Raw genomic sequence first — 14620 nt, forward strand, 5'->3', positions numbered from 1 at the left:
GTCTAATGGACTAATCCCAAACATTCAGTGCATCTTCAGTTTTTCCACAGGGCAGAGAATCTTTGAGGAAAGGAGGTAAAGGGAGTACGCGGCACGCAGAATACTCTGCCAAGTAAGCGTTACATTAATCTGTCTTCTTGGGTGGTGTTTTCATCTTCTTGTTTTATTGTTTTATGTTTCTGCAGGTCTCGTGTTTCTCTCTTCTGATCAGTTGTGTTTATCGTGGACACTGAGGTGTTCTCTGCCTTGACTAAAGATGAGTGATGTGAATCCACCCTCTGACACCCCCGTTCCCTTTTCATCCTCCTGCACTCACAGTTCTTGTAATCCACCCTGGACATTCTCTTGCTACCCCGGCTCCCCCTGTGAAAATGGGGTCATGCTGTACATGAGATATGTGAGCAAAGAGGAGCTACAATGGTTCAAGCAGTTATTACTGAATGAATTCAGAACTGGCACCATGCCCATCACCTGGGACCAGGTCAAGACAGCCAGTTGGGCAGAGGTGGTTCATCTCTTGATAGAGCGTTTCCCTGGACGACAAGCTTGGGATGTGACTTCAAACATCTTTGCCAGGATGAACCGTGAAAACATGTGTGCTGTAGTACGCAGAGAGATAAATGGTGAGTATTGATCTGGTGGATAAACTCAGGGTGAGCTTGGCTGCTGGGCAACTAAATACTCTACTTACCACCCCTATCGCTTATTGGCCATCTGAGCAAGAATGCAAATAGTGGAGGAAGATAATAGATCTAACCCAAAGGCGAAGACAGTCATACTGGCATTTCTTTTTTTTTTTTTTTTTTTTGAGATAGAGTTTCGCTCTTCTTACCCAGGCTGAAGTGTAATGGCAAAATCCCGGCTCATGGCAACCTCCACCTCCCAGATACAGGTGATTCTCCTGCCTCAGCCTCCTGAGTAGCTGGGATTACAGGCGCCCACCACCACACCCGGCTAATTTTTTTTGTATATTTAGTAGAGATGGGGTTTCACCGTGTTGGCCAGGATGGCCTCGAACTCCTGACCTCAGGTAATCCGCCTACCTTGGTCCCCCAAAGTGCTGGGATTGCAGGTGTGAGCAACTGTGCCCAGCCCATAAGGGCATATTTTTTAAAACCTTTACTGAATACTGCTTATATGCGGTGAAGGTCAAATGAAGACATGGAGAAGTAGGAAGTAAAATAGTGCAAAAGCGTATGCTGTGGAAACAGTAAACAGAAGAAAGCTGGTATGGCTATGGTGATGTCAGCAGTGCTATATTTAAAGCAAGAAGGTTAAAGATTTTAAAAGGCCGTTTTGCAGCAACAAAGGGTCAGTCCCACTGGAGGATGCTGTAATCCAAAAGCTCATCTTCCATATGTATAAAGCAGAGCTGGACTACAGTCGTCCCCTTATCCAACGTTTTTCTTTCTGAAGTCTGTTACCCATGGCCGATCATGGCCAAAAATAGATGAGTACAGTAGAGTGAGATATTCTGAGACACAGAGAGACCACATTTCCATACCATTTATGATAGTATAGTATTATAATTGTTCTATTTCATTATTATTATTAATCTCTTACTGTACCTAATTTATAATTTAAACTTTTATCATAACTAGGTATGCATTTTTTTTTCTATTTTGAAACGGAGTCTTCATTCTGTCACCCAGGCTGGAGTGCAGTGGTGCGATCTCAGCTCACTGCAACCTCCACCTCCTAGATTCAAGCAATTCTCATGCCTCAACCTCCCTAGTAGCTGGGATTACAGGTGTGCACCACCACGCCCGGCTAATTTTTGTATTTTTAGTAGAGATGGGGTTTCACCATGTTGGCCGGGCTGATCTTGAACTCCTGACCTTAGGTGATTTGCCTGCCTCGGCCTCCCAAAGTGCTGGAATTATAGTCATGAGCCACCACACCCAGCCTAGGTATGTATTTTTAAAAATCAGTATCAGGCCGGGCGCGGTGGCTCAAGCCTGTAATCCCAGCACTTTGGGAGGCCAAGACTGGCGGATCACGAGGTCAGGAGATTGAGACCATCCTGGCTAACACGGTGAAACCCCGTCTCTACTAAAAAAATACAAAAAACTAGCCGGGCAAGGTGGCGGGTGCCTGTAGTCCCAGCTACTCGGGAGGCTGAGGCAGGAGAATGGCGTAAACCCGGGAGGCGGAGCTTGCAGTGAGCTGAGATCCGGCCACTGCACTCCAGCCTGGGCAACAGAGCGAGACTCCGTCTCAAAAAAAAAAAAAAATAAAAATAAAATAAAAATCAGTATCTACATGGTTCAGTACTATCCACAGTTTCAGATATCCACTGGGAATCTTGGAACATAGATCCTGCAGAGAAGGGGGAACTACTGTATTAAAGGAAAAATACACCAATCCAGAAACATGATAGGAGCTATGAACCTGCCTCTCCCAATAGCCGATGTTACAAGTAGTCAGTCTCATCAGTAAGAATGGAGAAGACATCAGCTCCACAGTTTTAAACATAAACAACAGGAGACTGGGTGCCCAATAACTCCTTAGCCACTAGCACCCCAGGAGCTGGCTCAGCACCTAGCATGTTATAGTTGCTCGAATATTAGATGGCTGGAGAGTAATTGATTGTGAAAAGGAACTTTGTTTTGATAAGGCAGCCCAGGAAGTTCTCTTTGAGGAAGTGACGCTAAGGTTGGGACCTAACACAGGAGGAAATAGCTCATCGTGTGGAAAGGAGAGAGAGTCAATGGAAAAGAAAATCAGAGGGGATGGAAACTCCATGGCCCAGTGGTAGAGAAAATCGTGTTAAACAGAAAAATGTTAATGTTGACTAAAACCTGATGAAAACACAAAGAGAGGCCGGGCAAGGTGGCTCATGCCTGTAATCCCAGCACTTTGGGAGGCAGAGGTGGGCAGATCACCTGAGGTCAGGAGTTCGAGACCAGCCTGGCCAATATGGAGAAACCCGGTCTCTACTAAAAGTACAAAAAAAAAAAATTAGCTGGGCATAGTGGCGGGCACCTGTAATCCCAGCTATTCGGGAGGCTAAGGCAAGAGAATTGCTTGAACCCTGGAGGCGGAGGTTGCAGTGAGCTAAGATCACGCCACTGCACTCCAGCCTGGGTGACAAAAGCAGAACTCCCATCTCAAGAAACACACACACACACACACACACACACGACACGGTTGATCCTCATTTCTCATGGATTCTGTATTCATGAATGTACCTACTCATTAAAATGTATTCGTGACCCCCAAATCAATACTTACAGTGCTCTCAAGATCATTCCCAGAGAGCAACGCAGCAGAGACATCAAGTTGACCTCCCAGCCGAGGTCAAACAAGGCGACACTCTGCCTTCTGGCTTCAGCTCTCACCCTGTAAGCCAGCGCCGTTTCCACGTCTATTTGGTGCCTCACTTCTGTGCTTTGAGTGGGTGGTTTTGCTGTTTAAAATAGTACCCAGGCCGGGCACAATGGCTCATGCCTATAATCCCAGCACTTGGGGAGGCTGAGGCGGGAGGATCATGAGGTCAGGAGTTCGGGACCAGCCTGGCTAACACGGTGAAACCCCGTTTCTACTAAAAAATACAAAAATTAGCCTCGCGTGGTGGCGCACACCTGTAGTCCCAGCTACTTGGAAGGCTGAGGCAGAAGAATCGCTTGAATCCAGGAGGCAGAGGTTGCAGTGAGCTGAGATCACACCACTGCATTCCAGCCTGGGACACAGAGTGAGACTTCGTCTCAAAAAAAAAAAAAAAAAAAAAAAAAAAGGTACCCAAACTAGTGCTGATGTGCCTTTCTGTCTTCCTCAGGGCAAGAAGGCTGTGCTGTGCCTTAGGGAGAAAATACATGTGTTAGCTGAGTTTTATCAGTGTGCTTGGCCATGAGCTCAGTGTTAATAATCAACAATACATACTAAGTAAGGTGTCTTTAAACAAAAACACATGTAAGACAAGTTTTTATATTGATCAGTCGATGAAAATATTGTAACCAGAGGCGAGCAGGATATAAACCCTGCATTTTCCTGGGAGCAATGGTTCAGTATTAGTGAATTCGGTGTTCACAAGAATTTTATAGACGAGAACTACCAGGCGTAACAAGAATCAATGACTATACATGTGTGTGTATATATAGATATACATGTGTACACGTATGTGCACACATACATAGATATTAAACTAGAAGTTCCTTGGTATCCATGGGGGATTGGTTCCAGGCTGTCCCTCAAGGGTACTGAACAAATTCATCGGTGCTCCACTCCTTCATATAAAATGGCATCGTATTTGCATAGAACCTGTACACATCCTCCCGCAGACTTAAAATCACTCTAAATTATTTATAATACCTAATACAATGTAAATGCTATGTAAATAGTTGTTATCCTGTATTGGTTGTTTTTATTTTTGAGACAAGGTCTTACTCCATTTCCCAGGTTGGAGTGGAGTGGTATGATCATGGCTCACTTAAGCCTCCACCTCCTGAGCTCAAGCGATCCTCCTGCCTCAGCCTACCGAATGGCTAGGACTATAGGCATGCCACCGTGCCCAGCTAATTATTTTTTATTTTTTTAGTAGAGTTGAGATCTTGCTATGTCGCCCAAACTGGTCTCAAACTCCTTGGCTCAAGTGATCCTCCTGCCTCAGCCTCCCAAGTAGCTAGGACTACAGGTGTGCCACCACGCCCGGCTAATTATTTTTTGTTTTTTTAGTAGAGTTGAGGTCTTGCTATGTTGCTCAAGCTGGTCTCAAACTCCTTGGCTCAAGCAATCTTCCTGCCTCAGCCTCCCAAAGTGCCGGGATTACAGGCGTGAGCCACAGTGCCCAGCCTTGTATTGGTTTTTCAATTGTATTATTTTATTGTTGTATTTTTATTGTGTTTTTAATTTTTTTTCCATCCTCAGTTGGTTGATTCCACAGATGTAGAGCCCGTGGATACGAAGGGCCGACTGGATGCATAGATACACACCTACGTAGATATTAAACTGTGCATATATTTTACAGACACATAGGTGTGTATTTCTCTATATTTCTCCCTCAGTGTCTGGCTGTGCTATCCATTTATAACGTGTTGTGGAACACCTTACTTAGTGCATCCCAGAACAACACCTTTTCTCATTTCCTAAAATTCCTGTGATAGAGAGATCTAGGTGATTTTTCTTCTCCCTGAACGGAGGTGGTGAGAGGGTGAGACTCTTAAGACGTGTGGCCGCCTCTGTCCTAAAAAGGCCATTGGCTCCATGCTGTTTCCCTGCTACCGAGATCTTATCATTCCCATGGAACAGCCTCCTTTTTTCTGTTCCAGCCATTCTACCTACCTTGGAACCAGAGGACTTGAATGTGGGAGAAACACAGGTGAAGCTGGAGAAAGGAGAATCTGGTATGTGCCTGCATCATAGCAGACCCTGGTGAAAACATGGGCTATGGATTGGGATGAGCCACTTAGTTCCTAAGGCAAGGCAGATTGTAAGTTACCATATCCAGTGTCTCTTCTGCAATCAGAACTTAAGCAAAAAGAGACGGGGCGAGGTGGCTCGCGCTTGTAATCCCAGCACTTTGGGAGGCCGAGGAGGGCAGATCGCCTGAGGTCAGGAGTTTGAGACCAGCCTGACCAACATGGGGAAACCCCATCCCTACTAAAAATAAAAAAAATTAGCCAGGCGTGCTGGCAGGCGCCTATAATCCCAGCTTCTTGGGAGGCTGAGGTGGAAGAATCGCTTGAACCTGGAAGGCGGAGGTTGCAGTGAGCCAAGACCGCGCCACCGCACTCCAGCCTGGGCGACAGAGGGAGACTCCACCTTGAAGAAAAACAAAACAGACACAAACCAGACCAGGCTAGGCAGTGGCTCACGCTTGCAATCCTAGCACTTTGGGAGGCTGAGCGGGGGTGGATCACTTGAGGTCAGGAGTTTGAGACCAGCCTGGCCAACATGGTGAAACCCCATCTCTACTAAAAACGCAGAAACTAGCCAGGCGTGGTGGTGGGCACCTGTAATCCCAGCTACTCGGAAGGCTGAGTCAGGAGAATTGCTTAATCTGGGAGGCAGAGGGTTGCAGTGAGGTGAGATCGTGCCACTGTACTCCTGGGTGATAGAATGAGACTCCATCTCAAAAAAACAAAACAAAACAAAACACACACACACGCATACAATCCTTCCTTCCTTTCCTTCCTTCCTCCTTCCCTCCCTCCCTCCCTCCCTTCTTTCTTTCTTTCTTTAGACAGAGTCTCGCTCTGTCGCCCAGGCTGGAGTACAGTGGCATGATCTCAGCTCACTGCAACCTTCTAACTCCCAGGTTCAAGTGATTATCCTGCCTTAGCCTCCTGAGTAACTGGGATTACATGCCCAGTTAACTTTTGTATTTTTAGTAGAGACAGGGTTCACCATATTGGTCAGGCTGGTGTCAAACTCCTGACTTCATGATCTGCCCGCCTTGGCCTCCCAAAGTGCTGGGATTACAGGCATGAGCCACCACACCCAGCCTGTTTTTTTTTTTTTTTTAAGACACAGTCTCACTCTGTCACCTGTGCTGGAGTGTAGTGGCGCAATCTTGGTTCACTGCAACCTCTGCCTCCTGGATTCAAGCAATTCTCTTGCCTCCACCTCCTGAGTAGCTGGGATTACAGGTGTGCACCACCACACCTGACTAATTTTTGTATTTTTAGTAGAGACATGGTTTTACCATGTTGGCCAGGTTGGTCTTGAACTCCTGACCCCAAGTGATCCACCCTCTTCAGCCTCCCAAAGTACTGGGATTACAGGTATGAGCCGCGGCACCCAGCCCTCCCAGGTATTTCTGATTTGAATGCAGATAACACAGCTAACACTACAGCAGCTATCTTACATCTGTGAGGCAGGAAATACAAAGAAAGGGCTGAGAGAATCGTGATGCTGCTGGACCTGAAACTATGGAGCTACTGAATGTAATTTCAACAGCTTTACACCCGCCATACTTCTCGCGTAGAAAGCAGTCCTTGTTTTGTTTAAGCCACTTCAAGTTGAGTTTTCTGTTCATTGCTGCTTCCTAATTGATGCAATAGTATCAGGAAAGGTTATTTCATTTATGCCAGGGCATCACGGGGCTTCAAGTAGATATAGAGACTGGTTTTCTTATTGCTCTATTAGTTCTCATGATTAACTCTAATGCCATACCTTTTATTTCTCCCATCTCACAAATCTAGGTAAAATACAGCAGTACAAATTGAATGTGATAGGCAAGTATTTCCCCACATGGAACTTTATGACTTGGCCTGGAAACCAGAGGGACTTCTTTTACCAAGATGTACACAGGCACATGGAGTACTTACCATGTCTGTTTCTACCCAAAAGACCCCAGGGTAGACAGCCCAAGACCGTGGTCATACAGGGAGTTCCTGGGATTGGAAAAACAACCCTGGCCAAAAGGGTGATGTTGGAGTGGGCCAGTAACAGGTTCTATACCCACAAGCTCTGGTGTGCTTTCTACTTCCATTGCCAAGAGATGAACCAGACAAGGGAGCATAGCTTCGCCGAGCTGATAGAGCACAAGTGGCCTGGATCTCAGGACCTTGTGGCAAAGATTATGTCCAAACCAGACCGACTTCTGCTGCTGTTGGATGGTTTTGAGGAGCTCACATCTACCCTGATCAACAGACCGGAGGACCTGAGCGAAGACTGGAGGCAGAAATTGCCTGGGTCTGTCCTACTGAGCAGTTTGCTGAGCAAAAGGATGCTTCCGGAGGCCACGCTACTGATCATGATAAGATGTACCTCTTGGCCGACATGCAAGCCCTTGCTGAAATGTCCCTCTCTCGTCACCCTTCCGGGGTTTAATACGACGGAAAAAATCAAGTATTTCCAGATGTATTTTGGACACAGAGAGAAAGATCGAGTCTTGAGTTTCGCCATGGAAAACACCATTCTCTTTTCCATGTGCCAGGTCCCTGTGGTTTGCTGGATGGTCTGCTCTGGTCTGAAGCAGCAAATGGAGAGAGGAAACAATCTCACACAGGCATGTCCAAATGCCACCTCTGTGTTCGTCCGGTATATTTCCAGCTTGTTTCCCACCAGAGCTGAGAACTTTTCCAGAAAGATCCACCAAGCGCAACTGGAGGGTCTGTGTCACTTGGCCGCAGACAGCATGTGGCACAGGAAATGGGTGTTCGGTAAAGAAGACCTTGAGGAAGCCAAGTTGGATCAGACGGGAGTCGCCGCCTTCCTCGGCATGAGTGTTCTTCGAAGAATTGCGGGTGAGGAAGACCGTTATGCCTTTACCCTCCTGATTTTTCAGGAATTTTTTGCGGCCTTGTTTTATGTTCTCTGTTTCCCACAAAGACTCAAAAATTTTCATGTGTTGAGCCACGTGAATATCCAGCGCCTGATAGCGAGTGCCAGAGGAAGCAAAAGCTCTCTCTCTCACATGGGACTTTTCTTATTCGGCTTTCTAAACGGGACCTGCGCTTCGGCCGTGGAACAGTCATTCGGATGCAAGGTGTCTTTCAATAATAAGAGGAAACTGCTGAAAGTCATACCTCGGTTGCAGAAATGTGAGCCACCTTCTCCGTGCAGTGGGGTCCCGCAGTTATTCTACTATCTGCATGAAATCCGGGAGGAAGCCTTTGTAAGCCAAGCCCTAAATAATTACCGTAAAGTTGTCTTGACAATTGGCAACAATCAAGACATTCAGGTGTCTGCTTTTTGCCTGAAGCGCTGTGAACATTTGCAGGAGGTGGAACTGACCGTCACCCTGAACTTCAAGAACGTGTGGAAGCTCAGCTCCGGCTCCCATCCTGGCTCTGAGTAAGTGCTTCTGTCCTTGGGGAGCTCATCCTACCCGGGGCCCTTGACTACAGTCTCCTGGGTGTTTAGGGGTCAATCTGCAAACCTTTCTGATCGCTTACCTGGCCTAGTTTGCACAGTACTTCTGTTGTTTTGTTTTGTTTTTTGAGGCAGAATCTCACTCTGTTGCCCAGGCTAGAATGCAGTGGTGCGATCTCGGCTCACTGCAACCTCCCCTCCTAGGTTCAAGCGATTCTCCTGCCTCAGCCTCCTGAGTAGCTGGCATTACAGATGCCTGCCACTGCACCCGGCTAATTTTGGCATTTTTAGTAGAGACAGGGTTTCACCATGTTGGCCAGGCTGGTCTTGAACTCCTGACCTCAGGTGATCCTCCCCCTTCAGCCTCCCAAATTGCTGGGATTACAGGCGTGACCCACCGCACCCGGCCAGTTACTTCTGTTTTAAGATAAACATGTATCTAGGGTGGTACAGGTTTGTTTTACAAACTGTCCCAGTTTGTTTAGGATTAAGGAGATTTCTCGGACCCAGAGCTTTGGTTTTACTGCCAGGGCTGAAGGTGTTCCTGGGATATAGGACTTTCCGTGCTAAATCTGGGAGAATCCTGCGCAAAAAGATACATTGTTCACCCTCCTTCCCTCTGTGCTGCGTGCCCATAAAGATGGGACTTTGCTTCATCTATCACTCCTACTTCTTTTTTTGAGACAGCGTCTCTCGGTTGCCCAGGAGTGCAGTGCTATGATCGTGGCTCACTGCAGTCTCAACCTCCTGGGCTCACAGGATTCTCCCACCTCAGCCTCCCAGGTATCTGGAATTGCAGACATGCACCACCATGCTTGGCTATTTATTTTATTTTTTGGAGAGATGAGGTTTCTCCATGTCACCCAGGCTAATCTCCAACTCCTGGCCTCAAGCAATCTTCCCACCTTGGCCTCCTAAAGCACTGGAATTACAGGCACGAGTCACTGCGCCCAGCCTCACTCCTACTTTTGTGAATCAGAAGCTTTTTGTTTCAAAAGTGCTGCCCAGTGGAACTTAAGGTGATGATGGAGACATCCTGAATCTGTCTTATCCAATACGGGACCCACTGGCCACATGCGACCTCTGAGCTCTTGGAATGTGGCTGGTGTGACCGAGTGAATGAACATCTACATTTTATTTAACTTTAGTGAATTTAAGTGTAGATAGTGACATGCAGCTAGTAGCTACCATATCAGACAGTACACCTCTAGAGGGTCTTTCTTTCCGTGTAAAAATATCTTGTCCGTCTTGAATTAAAAGAAACAGGCTGGGTGCTGTGGCTCGTGCCTGTAATCCCAGCGCTTTGGGAGGCCAAGGCAGGTGGATCACTTGAGGCCAGGAGTTCGAGACCAGGCTGGCCAACGTGGTGAAACCCCATTTCTACTAAAAACACAAAAAAATTAGGCGGGCATGGTGGCGGGCGCTTACAGTCCCAGCTACTCGGGAGGCTGAGGCAGGAGAATGACGTGAACCCGGGAAGTGAAGCTTGCAGTGAGCTGAGATTGCGCCACTGCACTCCAGCCCGGGCAACAGAGCGAGACTCCGTCTCAAAAAAAAAAAAAAAAAAAGATTTAACTTACCCACCCAGTCAGTGCCGAAACAGTTGTGACAGAGGCCTACCTGTTCAGCTGCTAGTGAGACCAGGCGTGCCACAGGTAGAATGAATTCTGTTCACTCCAATATTGAATGGCTACACCGAACCATGTTTTTCTTATGTCTACTCCCAACTTACCTGGGCAATTCCAACGCACGCCACAAAATCACATTCAAGGAGCCCTCCAGTCCCCGAGGACCTGTTATTAGGGAGGTTCCGGAATAAACACCAGAGCCTGATGTTCAACTTGGTGATAACTGTTGGTCACCCGACTAAGACCTCAAGAATCTAATCACAGTGAATCACAATGTCTTTCTATAACGCTGCATAGTCTTAAGCCCTGACATCCGCAGAAATCTTAAGACATGACACGTTTCTTTCACATTGGTTAGTCCACTGATCATTTTTGTGTGGGTTCCTGGAGGGAGTTGGTATCATTCCTACTTATTTGTATTTCTATGTATTTGATGGATGCAAAAATGGATGAATCCATTTCATGGGATTTAAATTTTATACAAAAACTACATGCTAGTGTAAATATTCTAAAAATTGCTTTTTTCATCTTTGTGTCTTGGCAATGTCTATGCATGCCTTTTCAATGAAGTATTCTTTGAAAAATAGGTGTGCTAGAGATGATTAAACTATTTCCCCCTTGATAGACTTTTGGATTGCTTTCAACTATTTCTTTCTTTCTTTTCTTTTCTTTTTTTTTTTTTTTTTTTTTTTTTTTTTTTTTTTTTTTTTTTTTTTGATACAGAGTCTTTTTCTGTTGCCCAGGCTGGAGTACAATGGCATGATCTTGGCTCACGGCAACCTCCGCCTCACAGGTTCAAGCAATTCTCTTTGCCTCAGCCTCCCAAGTAGCTGGGATTACAGGTGTCCATCACCACGCCTGGCTAGTCTTTTTTGTATTTTTAGTAGAGACAGGGTTTCACTATATTGGCCAGGCTGGGCTCGAACTCCTGGCCTTGTGATCTGCCTGCCTTGGCCTCCCATAGTGCTGGGATTACAGTGTGAGCCACCGTGCCTGGCCACTTGCAACTATTTCTTTAATGCAACCAACAGCAGTCTTCACATGTACATCTTGGTCAGCCTCCCTGAAAGGACTGTATGGGGAAGAATGAAAGAGAAATTCAGCAGGTCCTTCTACAGCCAAACTACATGCCATTCTAGCTCTGGATTTTTCTTTCTTATACTCACTGTGTCAAAAAGATTAATTTTTCCTTTATTCTGATCCTATATGTTTTTTAAAGAATAAGAATTTTATATACACAGGGTAAGAATGGAGGTACAGAATATAATTCAATCTCTGCCCTCCACATAAATCCCATATAATTAAAAGAGCAGTGCCTGTCTAGGCACGGTGATTCAGCCTGTAACCCTAGTACTTTGGGAGACCAAGCTAGGAGGATCGCTTGAGCCCAGGAATTCAAGACCAGCCTGGGTAACATGGAGAATCCCTGCTTCAACCAAAAATACAAAAATGAGTTAGGTGTAGTGGCGTGTGCCTGTAACCCCAGCGCCTCAGGAAGCTGGAGTGGATTGCCTGAGCCCGGGAGTTAGAGGCTGAAGTGAGCTGTGTTCAGACCACTACACTCCAGCCTGGGCGACAGAGTGACACCCTGTGTCAAAAAAATAAATACAAAATAAAAGTAACTTCCTTTTTTCCAAGTCATGGCAACATGCAGGGCTCTTATTTGAGGCCACGAGTCTTCCAGGAATGAAATGAGAAATCTCATGATGGTTTTTCTGAGTGCTTTATTTAAATGAGGACATCTTAGAGTCAGCAGAGACCTATGGCCCTAACCTGGGTAGGGAACACCAGCCCTGGGCTTCTGAGTAGGTTTTCTCCAGTTTAACGGAGTATTTTCTCTCTTCTCCCTTCCATGCAGAGCGCCAGAGAGCAAAGGGCTCCATTACTGGTGGCAAGACTTATGCTCTGTGTTTGCAACGAATGATAAGCTGGAAGTCCTGACTGTGACCAACAGTGTTTTGGAGCCTCCTTTTTTGAAGGCTCTTGCTGCTGCACTGAAGCACCCTCAGTGTAAACTGCAAAAGCTACTGTGAGTATAACACAAATCCCACTGGAAGGAATTCTATGGAGATGGTCTGTTTCCCATCCACTTTCTTCATTCCCTTTCCACTCACACTAGACTTCCCGAAGGCACCCATGTCCAGCCTTGGACAGAGGCATGGGGTGCGTGGTGAGGGAAACCACAAACTGGAGCCAGGCTGCCGGCTTGACCTGTCTCTAGTTACTCTTAGGTTGGTGCAAATGCCATTGCAGTTTTTGCCATTGCAGTTTTTGCCATTAGTGACATTTGCACCAACCTAATAGCTCTGTGTCCTTAAGTGAATGGCGTGTACAGCGGGTCGTAGAATTCCTGACATCTCCCTGATGTGTGTCAACGCGTCCATCCATAAAATGATCAGCCCGGTGCTGTGGTTCATGCCTATTCACTTCAGCTCAGGTGTTCGAGACCAGTCCTGGCTACTTGGGAGGCTGAGGTGGGAGGATCACCCGAGCCCAGGAGGCAGAGGTTGCAGTGATGGTGAGCTATGATCTCGCCACTGCACTCCAGCCTGGGTGACAGAGTAAGGCCCTGTCTCAAAACAAACAAACAATAAATAAAATTAAATGACCATCACGACAGAGAGATTAAATGCAGTCCTGCATGCGAAGCCCGTAGGACTGTTCCTGAAGTGGAACCAGCACTGAGTAACCCAGGGTGTGGTGGTTACTCTGTGAAGGGACACTGCCTTATGGAAGCCGCGTGTGACCTAAGCACTGAGTATGGTTCACTGCTGCATTCCTTTAAAGTATTAATATGTACTATTATTCCCCCTTCTTTTAAAAAATGGAGTCTCGCTCTGTTGTCCAGGCTAGAGTGCAATGGGGAGATCTCAGCTCACTGCAACCTCCCCATCCCAGGTTCAAGTGATTCTCCTGCCTCAGCCTCCCGAGTAGCTGGGACTACGGGCACGCATCACCATGCCCGGCTAGTTTTTGTATTTTTAGTAGAGATGGGTTTTCACCATGTTGGTCAGACTGGTTTTGAACTCCTGACCTCAAGTGATCTGCCCTTCTCAGCCTCCCAGGGTGCTGGGATTACAGACGTGAGCTGCCACGCCCAGCCCCCATTTTTTTTTTTTTTTTTTTTTTTTTAGCAAAGTGAGAGCTGGAGAGGTTAAGTGATTTGTCTAAGATCCTGCAGCTGACAAGCCTTAGGTAAAGCACTCCACCGCAGACAGCCCAAAGCTCATCTTCACCAACACTGTGCTTCTCTAAATCACCACCATTAGCAGGTGCCTGAGTACGGTAAGCCTCACCAAAGAGGGCATGTTTGAACTGGGTTGGGAAGGAAGAGATTTACATGGAGGAAGAGAAACACTGCTTCATGTCTTTTCCAAGTGGGATCTTGCTCTCTTGCCCAGGCTGGAGTACAGTGGCATGATCATGGCTCACTGCAACCTTGACCTGGGCTCAAGCAATCTTCCCACCTCAGCCTCTTGTGTGGTTGGGGCCACAGACATATCCCACCATTGCCCAGCTAATTTTTTTTAAATTTTTTTGTAGAGACAAGGTCTCCCTATGTTGCCCAAGCTGGTTTCGAACTTTTGATCCTTTTTTTTTTTTTTTTGAGACAGAGTCTTGCTGTGTCGCCCAGGCTGGAGTGCAGTGGCCGGATCTCAGCTCACTGCAAGCTCCGCCTCCCGGGTTCACGCCATTCTCCTGCCTCAGCCTCCCGAGTAGCTGGGACTACAGGCGCCGCCACCTCGCCCAGCTAGTTTTTTGTATTTTTTAGTAGAGACGGGGTTTCACCGTGTTAGCCAGGATGGTCTCGATCTCCTGACCTCGTCATCCGCCCATCTCGGCCTCCCAAAGTGCTGGGATTACAGGCTTCAGCCACCGTGCCTGGCTCAAACTTTTGATCTTAAATAATCCACCCGTCTCAGCCTCCCAAAGTGCTGGGATTATAAGTGTGAGCCACCGCACCCAGCCGCTATTTTTAACAATGTAAGAGGGAATGTGTATGCATTGCCCACCATCTGCTAGGCTATCTTAGGTTCTTTGCACGTGAATGCTCTTAAAACTCACCCCAAGCAGTAGGTGTCCCTACTTCACAGATGAAGAAACTGAGGCATGAGGTTACATCATTACTAAGCGGTCAGATCCGGCTCCAGAATCAGTTCTCTTAGCCACTACTCCATATGCTGTCTCTCCAGAGTTTTTAAGATCCAAAAACCCAATGATTCACCATGTGAACC

At 46.8% G+C, this 14620-nt stretch overlaps 1 protein-coding gene across 1 annotated transcript in view; it reads left to right on the forward strand.

Annotated features, from left to right (window-relative positions):
- The first annotated feature begins 256 nt into the window (after positions 1-256).
- The window catches only part of NLRP8 (NLR family pyrin domain containing 8), a 45635-nt gene continuing 31271 nt past the window's right edge, over positions 257-14620 (forward strand). The window contains exons 1-4 of the mRNA XM_023184419.2: positions 257-623; positions 5268-5342; positions 7143-8739; positions 12244-12414. Of these exons, the coding sequence (XP_023040187.1) occupies positions 257-623; positions 5268-5342; positions 7143-8739; positions 12244-12414 (2210 nt within the window). The remainder of the gene's footprint in view (positions 624-5267; positions 5343-7142; positions 8740-12243; positions 12415-14620) is intronic.

Source organism: Piliocolobus tephrosceles, chromosome 21 (genome assembly GCF_002776525.5).
Source record: "Piliocolobus tephrosceles isolate RC106 chromosome 21, ASM277652v3, whole genome shotgun sequence".
In the NCBI taxonomy this organism is placed as follows: Eukaryota; Metazoa; Chordata; class Mammalia; order Primates; family Cercopithecidae; genus Piliocolobus; species Piliocolobus tephrosceles.